At 40.5% G+C, this 15,234-nt stretch overlaps 2 protein-coding genes and 1 long non-coding RNA gene across 5 annotated transcripts in view; 2 read left to right on the top strand and 1 right to left on the bottom strand.

Annotated features, from left to right (window-relative positions):
- Positions 1–1,127, bottom strand: part of LOC119871537 — a 53,422-nt gene extending 52,295 nt beyond the window's left edge. For all 3 annotated transcript variants that reach the window (XR_005358479.1, XR_005358478.1, XR_005358480.1), the window contains exon 1: positions 343–1,127. This is a non-coding gene — a long non-coding RNA (uncharacterized LOC119871537). The remainder of the gene's footprint in view (positions 1–342) is intronic.
- Positions 669–15,234, top strand: part of ITGA1 (integrin subunit alpha 1) — a 168,468-nt gene continuing 153,902 nt past the window's right edge. Inside the window, exon 1 of the mRNA XM_038535131.1 lies at positions 669–1,363. Coding sequence (XP_038391059.1) covers positions 1,303–1,363 — 61 coding nt within the window. The 5' untranslated portion in view covers positions 669–1,302. The remainder of the gene's footprint in view (positions 1,364–15,234) is intronic.
- PELO (pelota mRNA surveillance and ribosome rescue factor) lies at positions 13,289–14,976 on the top strand. The gene is made up of 2 exons (XM_038535132.1): positions 13,289–14,054; positions 14,352–14,976. Exons 1-2 carry the CDS (start codon positions 13,329–13,331, stop codon positions 14,781–14,783), a joined length of 1,158 nt encoding a protein of 385 aa, XP_038391060.1. The 5' UTR covers positions 13,289–13,328; the 3' UTR covers positions 14,784–14,976.

The raw sequence follows: 15,234 nt of genomic DNA, 5'->3' as shown, positions 1-15,234 counted from the left end.
CTAACATGTGAATGTGGTTCTTGACTCAGAGAGGTTGTTACATCTCACCCAAAAAGAAACAGAAGCAGTGCAAATTCTTAAACGCCTTTTCTGGCCTGGGTCTCCCAGGATGGGGTAACTAACCATCTCCAGAATCTTGACCCATCCACTTAACTTCTCAAGTTTTAGTTCCTTAGAGAGTGGGAGTGGGGGAGGAAGGAGTAACATGAACATGATTTAATGGATTCTTATAAAAGTCTGTAACAAGAAGAAATAAAACAATGTCCCGAGTTCTTTATTAGCTTCAATTCCCAGCGTACAAACATCCTAATTCAACTTAAACAAAATAGCCCACACACATACCATTTCTAAGGAGACTGGCTTCCAACCTTCCTTAACCTCTCTTCCCTCTTGCATTTATCTTTCTCCTTCTTTTTCTTTCTTCCCATTCTTGTTTCTTTCTCCTTTTCTCTCACAGTCTTCCCAAAGAAAAGTTTAGCTGCAACCACCGTTTAACCCCAATCACCTTACAGGAAGCAAAGGCTCCATAAGTGAAAGCAAAATCTGTAGGGGCCTGTCAGAGTGGATGCCCCTCTACACACACACACACACACACACACACACACACACACACACACACGGTGCCAGACAACAGCGGCACAGCGAAGTTCAAGTGTCTGCAGGAGAGGGAGGTGGGAATACCAGATGTGTTCGCTTTCAGACACAATCTTAATTTCTCCTGCGCAATCGGACCCAGCCTGCCCTTAAGGGCAAGGGCCCGGCACTTTCCAAGTGCCCTCCCTGCCCAGACCCACGGATAAGTAAGTAGGGTGAAGGCGGGGCCGCTGGGCCGGCGACACCCTCCAGAAGGTCCAGCCCTGGCCCGCGTCCCTCCCACCTTAGGACGCCGACACGGAGAGCGGGATCACCCTCTCAATGAAAGGCAGATGTCCCTTTAAGGTCTGCTTTGCAGCCCAGCCCGTGGACTTTAGCCTAAACACGAACCCGCGAAGCTGGCTTTATTTGTCCATGTCTCGGACAGAGCCTGGGAGGCTGCCAGTGGGATTTCAGAGACCGAGCGCGGGAAGGGGCGGGCGATGGGGCAGTGAGTCGGGGATATGAAAAGCGTGGAGAGAACCTAGAGGCATTTGTCGAAAACACAGGAAATTCGCTCTCGGGCTGCTGGACGCCGTGACCGCCCGGGCCGAGACGGAGACCTCCCGCGGCAGAGGGGCCCGGAGCGCGCGGCCCCCGAGCGCCGTCCCGCCGCGTCCCGCCCCCGAGCCCGCGCCCCCCGCTGCCCGGCTCCGCGGCTCCCCGGCCATGGCCCCCCGACGCCGCGCCGGCCCAGGGGTCGCTGTCGCCTGCTGCTGGCTCCTCACCGGTGAGCGACCCTGCGTTTCTCCGAGCATCTGGGGGCGGGGGCGGGGGCGGGGGCGGGGGCTGCTCGTGGGGAGGGAGACGCGGGAGCTGCGGCCCCGGAGGTGGACCGAGCGCTGGTCCGCTCGGGACGCTCCGGGTAGTCCGGGCAGCTCTGAGCGCGGACCCGCGTTTCTGCGTTTTTTTTGGTTACGAGTTTTGGTGTGTTACAAAACCTTCCCCCGCAATGGTAGGAGGGACACAGCGCTGGAAACTTTACAGAGTAGAAATGCTTTTACAATTAAAGTTGTTTTTGCAGTGTACATCGTATTTTAGGACTTTGCTGAAAGACATTTCCCCACTTTTCTTTTCTTTTTTTTTTAGAGGGAGGTAACTAGAGGGCCCGGATTTATATGCCAAGTTCCTACCTTCAGATTACTCAACAGTGGACATTATTGCATTTTCTTGCTGTCAAGTATTCAAAGATCTTTTCTGCTGTAGAACGAGGAAAGAAAGGAATGCAAGGCAAAATTGCTTTTCTTGTCTTGAAATGATGTTTCTATATAAGGAGGAGGGACATTTTGAAATTGAGAAAGGGGTAGTCACAGAGCATACTATTTTTTTAGATGCAAAATACAGTATTGTTACTTGTGGATGAAAATTACTTAAAAATACACACTGGAAATGCAAAGTTATATCCAGTTTAGGAAAAGGTTGAATCATAGCATTTTCAAGATTTTCCAGATAATTAACCCATGGTCATATTTTGAAATGGTGAAAGAAAAAGGCAGATTGGCGAAGCTTTGTGCAAAAGAAAGTGACCTGACTAATGGTTAGGCTAATGGCTGGGTGTAGCATATCATCAATATTCCAGTGTTCAGTGTCCTTACTCCTGGCATGCTTATTGGTACTAGTTAATTTAGCATTTTGGCGTTTAAAACGGGTGATCCAGGCAGTTTACTCTGATTTAGATGCCCAAGCATAGTTACCTCTTATGAAGATTACTGAGAAATGAATTATTAGCAAGCAAAACATTTTTTCACAGTATGAAGAGAGTTAATTATGAGCTATTGACTTTTCATCCAGACATTTTCCACTACTTAGGAAGTGTCCAGTAATCCAAACAGTAGTAACTTCTGAACAGCTTTACAGCCAGCGGATGGTTTAACTTACCAGCAACCGTCACCGCCCTTTACACTTATTTGACCTATAATGGATGCCTCTTCAGTTCAGACGTTTTGAAGGTTGTTTGTGTTTTGTTGTTGTTGTACAAAATCTGAAGTTTTACAACTATTCAAGTTGTACCTTTTTCATTTTAGCAAATAAGCAGTCAGTAGTACAGAAAGGATCAAATGCAGTTTGCATATCCTCTAAATAGACAAGAATGAAACTCAAAAAAATAGAGGTTAAGAGTTACAATTATATATATTTTTAGGTTTAACTACTTTATATACCCATAACAGTCACACTTGCATACTGTGAGTTTTCTGCAATTGTTGGCATAATATGTCTTGCTAAATGCAAAAGGGGGCTTAAAAATAATGCATAGATATTTCTAAACTATAACATTTAATTCCCTTTTGTGTGATGTGTGTGTGTGTTATTCAGTCATACTGAAATTTAGAATTTACTGTGTCACAACCGATATGTTCCTCATATTCGCTACATTTCTGCCCCTTTCACGACATAAGGATTTGAAATTTGACTTCTTCCTCTCCTTTGTTGGTTTTCAATTCAGTCATCATATTGTCAGATTTCCTGGAAACTTCTCAATTCATAGAATCCACACCTAACTTGGGGTCTTATCACCATACTCACTCTTTACCGTAGAGAGCTCTTCTTCCTGCCAGTCTTAACCCAACCCCTAATCTATCTTCTTAATAACTAATTTTCATTATATCCTAGTCTTTTTAGTAAAACAAACAAAAACAGTGTCTTCAGATGAAACCCAAAATTCTCTATTGAGGGCTCTGGGTTTGCCCTAGTCCAGCACTCTCTTTCTCCTCCTGCACCTATGTCAGTTTCCTATTTCTGTTGTATCAAATTGCAGATTTATTGGCTTAAACAAGACAAGTATATTATGTTACAATTTTGTAAGTTAGAAGTATCACTGGGCTAAAATCAAGGTGTGGACAGAGCTGTGTGTCTTCTGAAGGCTATGGGGAGGATCCATTTCCTTGCCTTTTCCAGCCTCTAGAGGCCACCTGCTTTCCTTAGCTTGTGGCTCCATCCATTTTCAAAGCCAGCAGAATAGCATCTTCAAATCCTCCCATCTGACTCTGCATCATCCATTTCCTTCTCTGACTCTGACCCTATTGCCTCTTTCTAATAAGGATCCTTCTAATTACATTGGACCTACTTGGATAATACAGGATAATCTCCTCATCTTGAGATCCTTAATTTAACCACATGTGCCAAGTCCCTTTTGCCATATAAGGTAACATATTCACAGGTTCTAGGGATCAGGACATGACATCTTTGGAAGACCATTATTCTGCCTACCAAAACCCTGAAATGAAAACTCCCCCATGATATCCAGTCACATTACTTTCTACATAATCCTCATGCTCATTTTGCTTCTGTGAATATACTCTTGTTTTATATATCTAGAAAAGAACTCCACCCTTCCTTTCCACCACCCCCTACCATCTCTCTGGCCTTCAAAGCTGGGTTTGTATCACAACAAATCACACCCTCTCAATAAGCTTCCCACTGGATTAAGAATTGTGTTGTATTCACTTTTAACAATATTTTTAAATGATTGGTCAACAAAGATTATTTTATGTATGTCAAAGTCCCAGAAAAAAAAAAAAAACTAGTGACACAAAGGATTTAACTGAAGAAAGTTTAGTAAAGAGACTGTTTACAGAGGTGTTTGAAGAACTGACAAAAGATGGTGGCGCACCTAAGGACAAACAATAGTGAGAAGAAACATCTGAATCAACAGTAGGAAGAGAAGCCATTACCACTCTTAGGCCTGAGGAGGTAGCAATGTCAGGTTGACTGGGAACTCTAGCTATGGGAGAGGGGCTGTTGGGTAGGAGCTGGGACATAGGAAGAGGAATGCAGCTAGAGCCAAAATTGAAACCCAGACAGGAGGAAGCAGGAAAAATAAATACCCCTTCTTTTCCTCCCACCCTCTAATGTCTTAACCCAGCCCACTCATTGGCCAAGTCCAAATGGCAGAATTAAATCTCCTGGGAAATAGGGTTAAGACATACAATAACAGGAAAAAAAAAAAAAACACAACGTAATCCTGAAAGGCACATATTTATTGGGAACATATTATGTGTGAGATCTTGTGCCAAAACTTTGCATGCATTATTTCACTTTAATCTAAAAAAAAAAAAAAAGGACAATTTTAGAATGGTTATCCATATATTAGAGGTGAAGAAACCAAAATGATAAGAGATTAATTTGTCTAAAGTGTGATGACTAGTAAATGGCAAAGCCTGTGCTCAGCTTAGATCTCTGATCTCAAATATCATTCTGTGAAATAATATGCCATATAGTCTATCAAAATGCTAGTCCATTTCTTTCTTGCTCAACTCTCTGAATGTTAGAGCCACATATAATTGTCTAAAAGACTTTGATAAGGACCTAATTAATTATGTGTCTGATATTTTCATGACTTTTTGGTATATAATGAAATTAGTTGATGTCCCACCCTACATTAATCATAACTCAAAATAAGACTGTTTCTCTGGATATTAAGAATATACAGAATTGAATTATATGTCTCTCTTCCCTAGAAACATTTTAGTTAGCCTAAAAGCAAGGTGTCTTCCTTTGTGACTTTTTTCAGTTAGGATTTCCTATTCAAAATGAAGTCTAGGAGCACCTGTGTGGCTCAGTAGGTTAAGCATCTTCCTTTGGCTCAGGTCATGATCCCAGCACCCAAAAACACCACAAAACAAAATGAAGTCCAGTGAGGTGATGGCTGAATATGGAAATCAGACACTTACCGATGACAAAAAAATGACTTCCAGGGGCATACAATGGACTGTCAGAATTACTGAAGATGGTGAAACTCTTTAGTCATTATGATATTTGTAAAGGTAGCAGTAAATTTATAGGATGTTTGTTTAATAAATAGGCACTGAGAGTAGCAATGAAATATGTATGTTTAACTAGTGCCTGTTTTTCTTCCCTGCTGTTGTGATGCTGTTTTGATGTGTAAACTCTTGTGCCACAGCTTATAACTGTTGAGTTTACTTCCTTAGAAGGATGCTCCTCTGCCCATGCTCTTCCACCTCCAACCCAACAAACTTCCTATTAGATTTAGAACTTGCTTAATTTTCATATGCCCCTTAAAATATCTTATAAAGTAGCTCATGTTTAAAACATATCCAGAAAATTGGGGATCAAAATGCTTTTATTTACCTACACAATCCTTCTGTTGTATGAAACACAAAATAGTGTATTTGAATTCATTTTTAAAAATTGAGATGAAAGATATTTGGAATTGTTGCCACAATACTAAAATCAGAATACATTGCCTATACAGAGTGGTCTGTGACTGGAGAATTGTATTCATTCTCAAAGCAAGTACAGAAGAGTATCAAGAGATGTAAATGAGCTGAATATATTCCTGTCAAGATTACTGAGTTTCTTTTAGCTCTTCTGTTGTACCAGCTCTGCTGAAGTCTCCAGGCCTTTGCATAAGCAGTTACTCACACTTCTTGCTTACCCTCAAGTCCCCACAAGAGCATCATTTCCAAGAAACCCACTGGGATAAATTGGTCCTCCTCCCCCAGAAATATGTAAGTCCCTACCATCTTTGCTTTTATACCACATGATATGGTAATTAAATATCTAACTTCTGTCTTTCCAGCTTGCTATATGCTCTGTGAGGGTAGAGTTTATTATCCTTAGTATCTAAGCATAATAGGCACTTGAAAATTTGTTATTGAATGAATCCCAAAAGATATAGACAAACCATAAAATACTTAAGAAATCAGATTGTCTCTTCTAACTGTATCCTCACCTAGAAAATATAAATATATATATATATATTAGATATGCATATGCATATCTAATTGAATGAAAGACACCATCAATTGAATAATGCATCATTATTTTATTCACTCCTAAGGAAAAAAAGTGCTGCCAATCCAATTATAACTGTTAGATTGTTAGATACCTCCTAGTTTCAGAGATATTAAAAAGTGGGAAAATGTGTATCTGAAAGTTACAAACATAGCATACTACTATAAATCTACCTGCTAATTTTCTATCATATTTCTTTGTATTTTAAAAACCTGCATCATAAAATTTCAAACATACTTCTAGATACAAATGACACTCTTTTGGATACAACGATATGAATGAACATTGTCCCTCTCCTTGGTTTTTTTTCTGTCTCATGCAGGGGATAATTGCTCCTCTGTCATCAGCAGCCTCACTAGATCCCAAGAATGAGATACTCTGAATACTCTGCCTCAGAAGAAATGTGACAATAAAGTAATCAAAATGTTCCAGTTGCACAGGATCAATGACTAGTTTTGGCAAACCCTAAATTTATGTCGTAAATGGTGATTAGTGCTAGAGTTATACAGATATAAACGGACCTAGTTTTTACCGAAAGTCTTCAATTTAAAAGGAAACAATTTAAAAGGAGAATGAAAAAGTCAACTAAGTTTCTTTTTTTTAAGATTTTATTTATTCATGAGAAACACAGAGAGAGGCAGAGACATAGGCAGAGGGAGAAGCAGGCTCCCCGTGGGGAGCATGATGCAGGACTTGATCCCATGACCCTAGAATCATGACCTGAGCCAAAGGCAGATGCTCAACCACTGAGCCATCCAGGCACCCCAAAAGTCAATTAAGTCTTAAAAGGAAATTAAATATAGCACTGGTTGGTACTAAGAATTCACTTGATGTGCAAAAACATTAATATTGTTTTATCTGAATAGATTTCTATAAAAAACAAATGAGAAAGCTAATTTTTAAAATCACTATAATTAAAAATAAATAAATAAATAATAAAATAAAATCACTATAATTCAAATAACTCAGATAAAAATAATAACTCATATTAAAAGTGACATATAAACTCATATAAAAGTGATTTTTATATAAATTATATGAGATCTGCTGAAATAAATACAAATTCTTAAATTTGAGTAGGATACCTAGATCACATTAGAATGTCCAATGATTACAATAAATGGATTGCATATTTTATTATAAATCCTATAGTCTTAATATGAATTAAAAATTACAATATACTTTCAAAATTATTTTGCTGGCTATAACCTTACTTTGCCTTATACTAAAATTCGAAAACACATGGGTATTAATCAGTCCTTCAAATTACACATTTTATTGTAATATTATTGGTAAAATGATCCTGTATAGGGATACACACAAACAGAAACACACCCAATGCATGCACACTTTTTTTTTTCATTTCCTTAAACATCGTTTACGTTAGCAGTAACTTACTTAACTTCTAAAATATCCATTCTTTTCCATTTTTATTCATTATGATGATAGGCTACTCTTGGCTAATTGCACATTTCTATCCTTCATTGCCAGATCATGCTGCCTGAATCTTGACATGATTCAAAGGGGTAAAAGAAATCTACAAAAGCCCTTCCAGCTCCATGATTTTGGGTTTGTGAATTCCATATTGAAAGATTCTAAAAACAGGAAGCGTTTAGTTTTCCCTCATTTACTATCAAAACAGCTAACCTGCATAGCTTAATCATTGTATTTATATCCTTAGTTATTGCAGGGAATGAAAAGGTCTTCTCCTAATCAAGAAGCACCTTTCATTGTTTTTTTTTTAATTTATTTTATTTAATTAATTTATTTATTCTTTTCATAAATTTATTTTTTATTGGTGTTAATTTGCCAACATATAGAATAACACCCAGTGCTCATCCTATCAAGTGCCCCCCTCAGTGCCCGTCACCCAGTCACCCCCACCCCCGCCCACCTCCCCTTCCACCACCCCTAGTTCATTTCCCAGATTTAGGAGTCTCTCATGTTCTGTCTCCCTCCCTGACACTTTTGTTGATAAGATTTTGTTTATTTGATAGGAGGTTTTTTATTGTTTTGCGACAATTGCAAGTAAGTATTTTTAATCACAGGAACCTTAGATAGTAACAGTACAAGTTCCTTCAAAACAAAAACAACTTTCCCTTTTCCCTTCTCCCCTTTTCCCTGAATTAGCTGCATAGTTCTTCCAGTTGTCCACTTAGCTTTACTTATGGAGGTCACATGGGCATCTTTGTACAATGTGAGGTTAGCACATTCTCTTTACATAAATGATTGCATCTGTATTAGATATTCATAATCACAGCTCTGGCTTATTTTGCAAAGTTCATTTTCTAAACAGGCATAATAAAACTGTCATTATACATTATTTACAACATTTTAAGATCTTTTCCTTAGTAAGATGTGTTTAAAATAATTATTTTTCTCATCCAAGCATGGGTATCTCAAAAATTGAAATAGGTTTTTAGAAACTCACTGTAAAAGTAATCTGCTCTTTAAAATTTCAGTAATTTTATAAAACAGTGTTTTCCTAATTCTAAGATGCCTGTGATAGACAAGTTAAAAACTTTGCATTAAAGGAGAACTAACAATTACTCATTCTTTCATATAATAACTATGCTTATATATCCAATAGTTGCTGTACTGGGTTTCAGGAATACAGACAAATAAAATGTAGTCTCTGGCCTTAAGAGGCTCACAGTCTGAAAAAGACAACAGACAAGCAAAGAAAAAATGATGGGAGGAGCTTCCAACATGCTCTAAGCAGAGGAAAAAAAAAATATTAGTATGTGTTGCAAGAAATTTAACTCTTGCAAAAAAAAAATACTAGAGAAAGAATATTTATACATCCCCTACTGTGTGCTAAGCCAGGGTATTCAAACAAGATTTCCATTTTTCTGGAGCCCGTACCCCTACTGCTGTCATACAAACCATTTCTATATAATAGGAAGAATTGTATTCCAGTTCACCAATGAGGTACATGAATTCATGCACTAGGGCTGACCTAAGGTTTCCCTGGAGAAGAGATGCCAGTATAAATAATGGTACCAAACAGATTATCCATCAGTCAACTTTATTGAATCAGTTATTTTTCTAAGGCTGAATAATTATGTTCATGTTAAAGTGAGTCCTTTCCCTTTGCTTTGTCTGATCCACATTTCTAGCTTCAGGTCAGGCATTCTTAGAGATACACCACAGTATCTCACATGTTTATAGAACTCTACAGTTTACAAAGTATCATAATCTCATTAGAACCTTATAAGGGTTCTACAGTTTACAAAGTATCATAATCTCATTAGAACCTTATAAGGGTTATCAAATGAGAGTGGAAGGGCAAATAATCTAATTTACAACGTAGAATGAAAAGTTCAGGTTTGTAGATGTTAGGGGGCTTATCTAAAGTTGCTATAATCTAGCTAGAAAGATCAAGACTCATGACTGCTGACTCTTGGTGTGCAATTATTAAACTTGGTATTGATCTTTTACCACTGCAGTGGGCCTAAGGAACAATCAAATTCAAAAGGTACTATGAAAAATTGAAAGTAAATGTGATAGGTTCATATTATGAGTAGTGTTTTACTTTTTTAAAAATATTTTTACATCATAATGAGACAATTTTAATTATTGAATTCAATATTCTTAAGTAAAAGGAACAGCATTTCTAAGAGACTGAGGGCTGCCAAAAGTTAGAGTAAAAACAATTGACAGGGTAAGAATTACAGTCCAGGATGTTTGACTTCTAGCCCAGTTCTCTTTTTGAGACACTGAAATTATATCAAATAAATATTCTTAATTCTAGAGAGATTAATATAAATAAAATAGAAAAATATAAAGCTACTGATATAAATTCTATTTTCAGAGAGCCAGTAAGTAAATATAAAATTATAATTTAAAGTAACAGCTAAATCATGTTTTTTTTTCCTCATGATTTTGTGTATTTTGGTAAAGAATGAAAATGCTGCATACTGCTATTACATAACTGCTATAACTACAGCAGTTTTAAAATAGGATTACTTCTTACATACCATTATTAAGTGAACCATAGCTGATTACAAAATCATGACTTAAGAACTCTGTGATGATGTTCATATAGCTGCCACACTTTACACCTGATTCACTAAGCTTATCGTTGATACGTAAGTGCCTACTATGTGCAAAGGACTTTTCAAGATTCAGTGGAAGAATGAGGGTGAATCCACCAAGAGCTGAATACGAAAGAAAAAACTAATATTCCAATTAATATAATGCATGATTTCAAATGTGAGATAATATTTAAGCTAGTGCTTAAAAAGAAGTAGGATTTATGTCCTACTCTCACAAGAGTGAGAGGCAGTGACATTTTAAGCAGAGAGAATGGCAGAGTTAAGGGCAACAAGTAGACAGTTCCCAGGATATACGGGGAACAAAGATTACTCCTGTGGAATATAGGATGCTGGAGGGCCCAAGTGGAAAATAATGTTTGTAAGGCAAAATCATGGAGGCCTTGAATGCTAGAGAATTGAATTTTAATTAGTAGGGAATGAGAACTCCAAATAACTCCAAATAAAAATGTAATTAGTCTGGAAACAGTAAGTTACCACACAAAATCTGGGAGAAAACATCTGATTGTTCAACAGTAAGTTACAATTACTAAAAAATCGTTCCATTTCAGATCAAATAGTAATTCTATGAAAAATTTTGTAATATGTTCAATCACTGAAGCCCATTTATGTTTAAAAAGACAGCTTAGGGGGATCCCTGGGTGGCTCAGCAGTTTAGCGCCTGCCGTAGGCCCAGGGCGTGATCCTGGAGACCCAGGATCAAGTGCCACATCAGGCTCCCTGCATGAAGCCTGCTTCTCTCTCTGCCTCTCTCTCTCTGTCATGAATAAATAAATAAAGTCTTAAAAAAAAAAAAAAGACAGCTCAAAGTAGTTTACCCTATGATTTAAATAAACTTTTTAAAAGAACCACAGAATTAACAGTTAATGGGGGTTTCCCACAGGTTTTAAAGTGTAGAAATATGTGCATAGTTTTCTAAAGTAGAATACTGGATTCTTCTCAAGGATTGTAATGGTGACCTAGACTGGACGGAAGGAAAACTATGTTGAATGGAGGAATATAAAGATTTTTTTAAAAGTAATGAAAGCAAGAAAGGGACTGTGCTTTTCAGATCCTGTTAGTTCCTAAGCTGTGTGTCTTTAACTAGTAAAAGTGACAAGAAGTGGCAGTGAATGACAGCACATAATTTGTGATTGCAGAGATGATTTTGAGCATCCGTAATATAGTTTGCAGCACTGGATAGAGGAGAGGGTGTGGAGTTAAGCAGGTCTGAATTTAAAAGCTGGTTATGTGATCTTGAATTCATTTATTTCCCCGTAATTCATTTTCTAATCCACAAAATGAGGATAACAAATATTTACAGGAGAGGATTAGAAGAGTATAGGAAAGTACCTGGTGAATATTCAATAAATGATAGCTCTTCAATAAAAACTTAACCCTTGTTAAGATCCTACTGTATGCCTGCCACTCTGAATCTGTGGTTTTTAATCTTTGTCAGGCTTTGCAGAGAGGTAAATTCTACTTTAAAAAAAAGTGATCAAAAAATAAATAAATAAAAAAAAAGTGATCAAGGAGCAACTCAAAGTATTTCTCTTCCCTAGTTATTAGTAAATGTCCTTTGGAGAAGCAACCCATCTTTACGCTTTAGTGCAATCAGTTCCTTACTCAAAAGTTACTAGGTTTTCTTGGAAGTGCAAGAAGGGGGCTTTTTCTATTCAGTGATCTTGTTAAGAGGCAATCCTCACTTTTCAACCTCTCGCCACCATAAAACGCCAAGAGATTTACAGATTTTCTTTAAATCCTGTTGGTCCTAGTAAATCAGACGTTCCCCACTTCCAGTACCCTCAGCTCTCAGCTAGACGTTAGCAGTGAGGGTCAGGCCCTAAGCTTTTGCGACCCAACCCCCAACCTAAGTATTTCACAGGCTACTGAGCTGCGTGAAGCGGAGACTGCCAATTTTGGATTCTGGGATTCCCAGGACACCAGGGCAAGCAACTGAGCGGTCCACCCAGGGGTAAATTCCCCAGACGGTTTCTTGTGTCTCTGGGGCCAGCGCTTTAACGTCTGGGGAAGTCGGTCGGTGCAGACACGGTGACTAAGCGCGGCAAACAGCTGGGCAGATTGCTCGGAGCCCAGACCCATCGAGACCCGTCGTTGTTAGAAACCGGTTCTGGAAATAGCAACTCCAGCAGGTGGGCAGCGTTGGGGTGCGGATAAGGCGAAAGCACGTTTTAGAACTTTGGGAGCAAGTGTGCACTTCGGAGAATTCCTTTTACTTCTAGTTAAGGTTTGAAACCGGATTTAGCCCAAGGGGAGAGAAGGTAAACAGCGGCAACTTCACGCATCTGGAAAAACAACAACAACAAAAAAAAACCAGTTTGCATTCACATAGTCCCCAAAGTCTGCACAAACAGGTTCGGTATTAACATAAAAGACCCGCCGCCGCCGCCGCCGCCTCCGAGCGCTTCCCCCCGCGGGTTTCCTCCGAACGCGCCTAGCGACGGCGACGACTACGCCTGCGCCCCGGGGGCCTGCGACCCCGCGACCCCGCCTACCCCGTGGGGACGTAAGACGTGCGCCGAGGGGCGGGCTGCGCGCTGCGCATGCGCTCTGCTGGCGGCCGCCCTGGGTCCGCGCTGGCGGCTGGAGCCTCGGAGAAGCCGGCTGCTCTGTCTCTCGCGGGGTCCGGCGCGGCGCGCGCGGAGACCAGGAAAAGAAGGGCCGGCGTAAGTGTTCCCGTCGGCCGCTTGAGTCAGAACTAGAGCATTTCCTTCCCGCCGGGCTAGTGCCTGCGGGGACGCGGGCCCCGCCCCCTCCCCGGCCCAGACCCGCTTTCCCCTCCCTGCCCCCCTCCCACTGGGGACCTCCTCGTGGCCTCGCGTTCTGCCTGTGAACACCGCCCCCCCACCCCCACCCCCACCCCCACCCCCACCCGCCGCCGGCGTCATGAAGCTCGTGAGGAAGGACATTGAGAAAGACAATGCGGGCCAGGTGACCCTCGTCCCCGAGGAACCTGAGGATATGTGGCACACCTACAATCTAGTGCAGGTGGGCGACAGCTTGCGTGCCTCCACCATCCGCAAGGTGCAGACCGAGTCCTCCACGGGCAGCGTAGGGAGCAACCGGGTGCGCACTACGCTCACTCTCTGCGTGGAGGCCATCGATTTTGACTCTCAAGCCTGCCAGCTGCGGGTTAAGGGGACCAACATCCAAGAAAATGAGTATGTCAAGATGGGGGCTTACCACACCATCGAGCTGGAGCCCAACCGCCAGTTCACCCTGGCCAAGAAACAGTGGGACAGTGTGGTTCTGGAGCGCATTGAGCAGGCCTGTGACCCGGCCTGGAGTGCAGATGTGGCGGCTGTGGTCATGCAGGAAGGCCTCGCCCATATCTGCTTAGTCACTCCCAGCATGACCCTCACTCGGGCCAAGGTGGAGGTGAACATCCCTAGAAAACGGAAAGGCAACTGTTCGCAGCATGACCGGGCCCTGGAGCGATTCTATGAACAGGTGGTCCAGGCTATCCAGCGCCACATAAACTTCGATGTAGTGAAGTGCATCCTGGTGGCCAGCCCAGGATTTGTGAGGGAGCAGTTCTGCGACTACATGTTTCAACAAGCAGTGAAGACCGACAACAAACTGCTCCTGGAAAACCGGTCCAAGTTCCTTCAGGTAAAAAGTCTTCTCCAAGGATAATTAAGAGTGGGCAGAGGGATTTGTATAAAACTCCTCTTTAAGTTTTAGAACCGGGAAAAGTACAAGAGGACAAGGGGTTCACCGGACTGTGATTGTAAATGAGACAATGAAATGCAAAGAGAGTTGTTAAAAGGCCTTGTGTATCTAGTAAACTTTGCTTAAGTCCTCAAACCTATAAAGCCTCAGTTGTGCTTTTGGCTCTAGGTCATCGCAGGCTGATTAATGGGTACTCTCAGAGATTCTTTTGTCTAACTTTCATAATTATGATTCTAGGTACATGCCTCCTCTGGACACAAGTACTCCCTGAAAGAGGCCCTTTGTGACCCTTCTGTAGCTAGCCGCCTTTCAGACACTAAAGCTGCTGGGGAAGTAAAAGCCTTGGATGACTTCTATAAAATGTTACAACATGAACCTGACCGAGCTTTTTATGGACTCAAGCAGGTGGAGAAAGCCAATGAGGCTATGGCAATTGATACATTGCTCATCAGCGATGAGCTTTTCAGGCACCAGGATGTTGCTACCCGGAGCCGGTATGTGAAGTTGGTGGACAGTGTGAAAGAGAATGCAGGCACGGTTAGGATATTCTCTAGTCTTCATGTATCGGGAGAACAGCTCAGTCAGTTGACTGGAGTAGCTGCCATTCTCCGCTTCCCCGTCCCTGAACTCTCTGATCAAGAGGATGATTCTAGTTCTGAAGAAGATTAATGATTGGACCTTATAATTGAGACAAGCTGTGTCTCTGTTGTTACATTTTCTTAGCATCCTGACAAAAAGCTGCAAGGCACTTTGTGGTTCTTACAGTGATTTCTCATGTATTTGGGCACACTAGGTATCTTGTGATTGGCAGGATATGTGTTAAAACTAAACAATAAATTAAAATGAAATAATCTCCATCTACTACCATCTGTATTAATTAGAATAATTTTTGAAGAAATTATGAGTTATTTGCAGAGCTTGAAAACATATCTTGTATTTAATTAAAAAAAAATGGCTGTATATTCTTTGGGATAGATCATAAAATCCCAAATGTCATACTTTGAATAAGTTTTCCTTAGAAAAAGCTGTTTAATACTTCATTATCCTAATAAGTTTACATTATTTTAATTCTACATAGTGTTCTTGCACTGTTTAAGATCCCTTTACTCCATTTCTTCAC

Source organism: Canis lupus, chromosome 4 (assembly GCF_011100685.1).
Source record: "Canis lupus familiaris isolate Mischka breed German Shepherd chromosome 4, alternate assembly UU_Cfam_GSD_1.0, whole genome shotgun sequence".
Lineage (NCBI taxonomy): Eukaryota > Metazoa > Chordata > Mammalia > Carnivora > Canidae > Canis > Canis lupus.
This window is presented reverse-complemented; position numbering and strand designations above follow the sequence as displayed.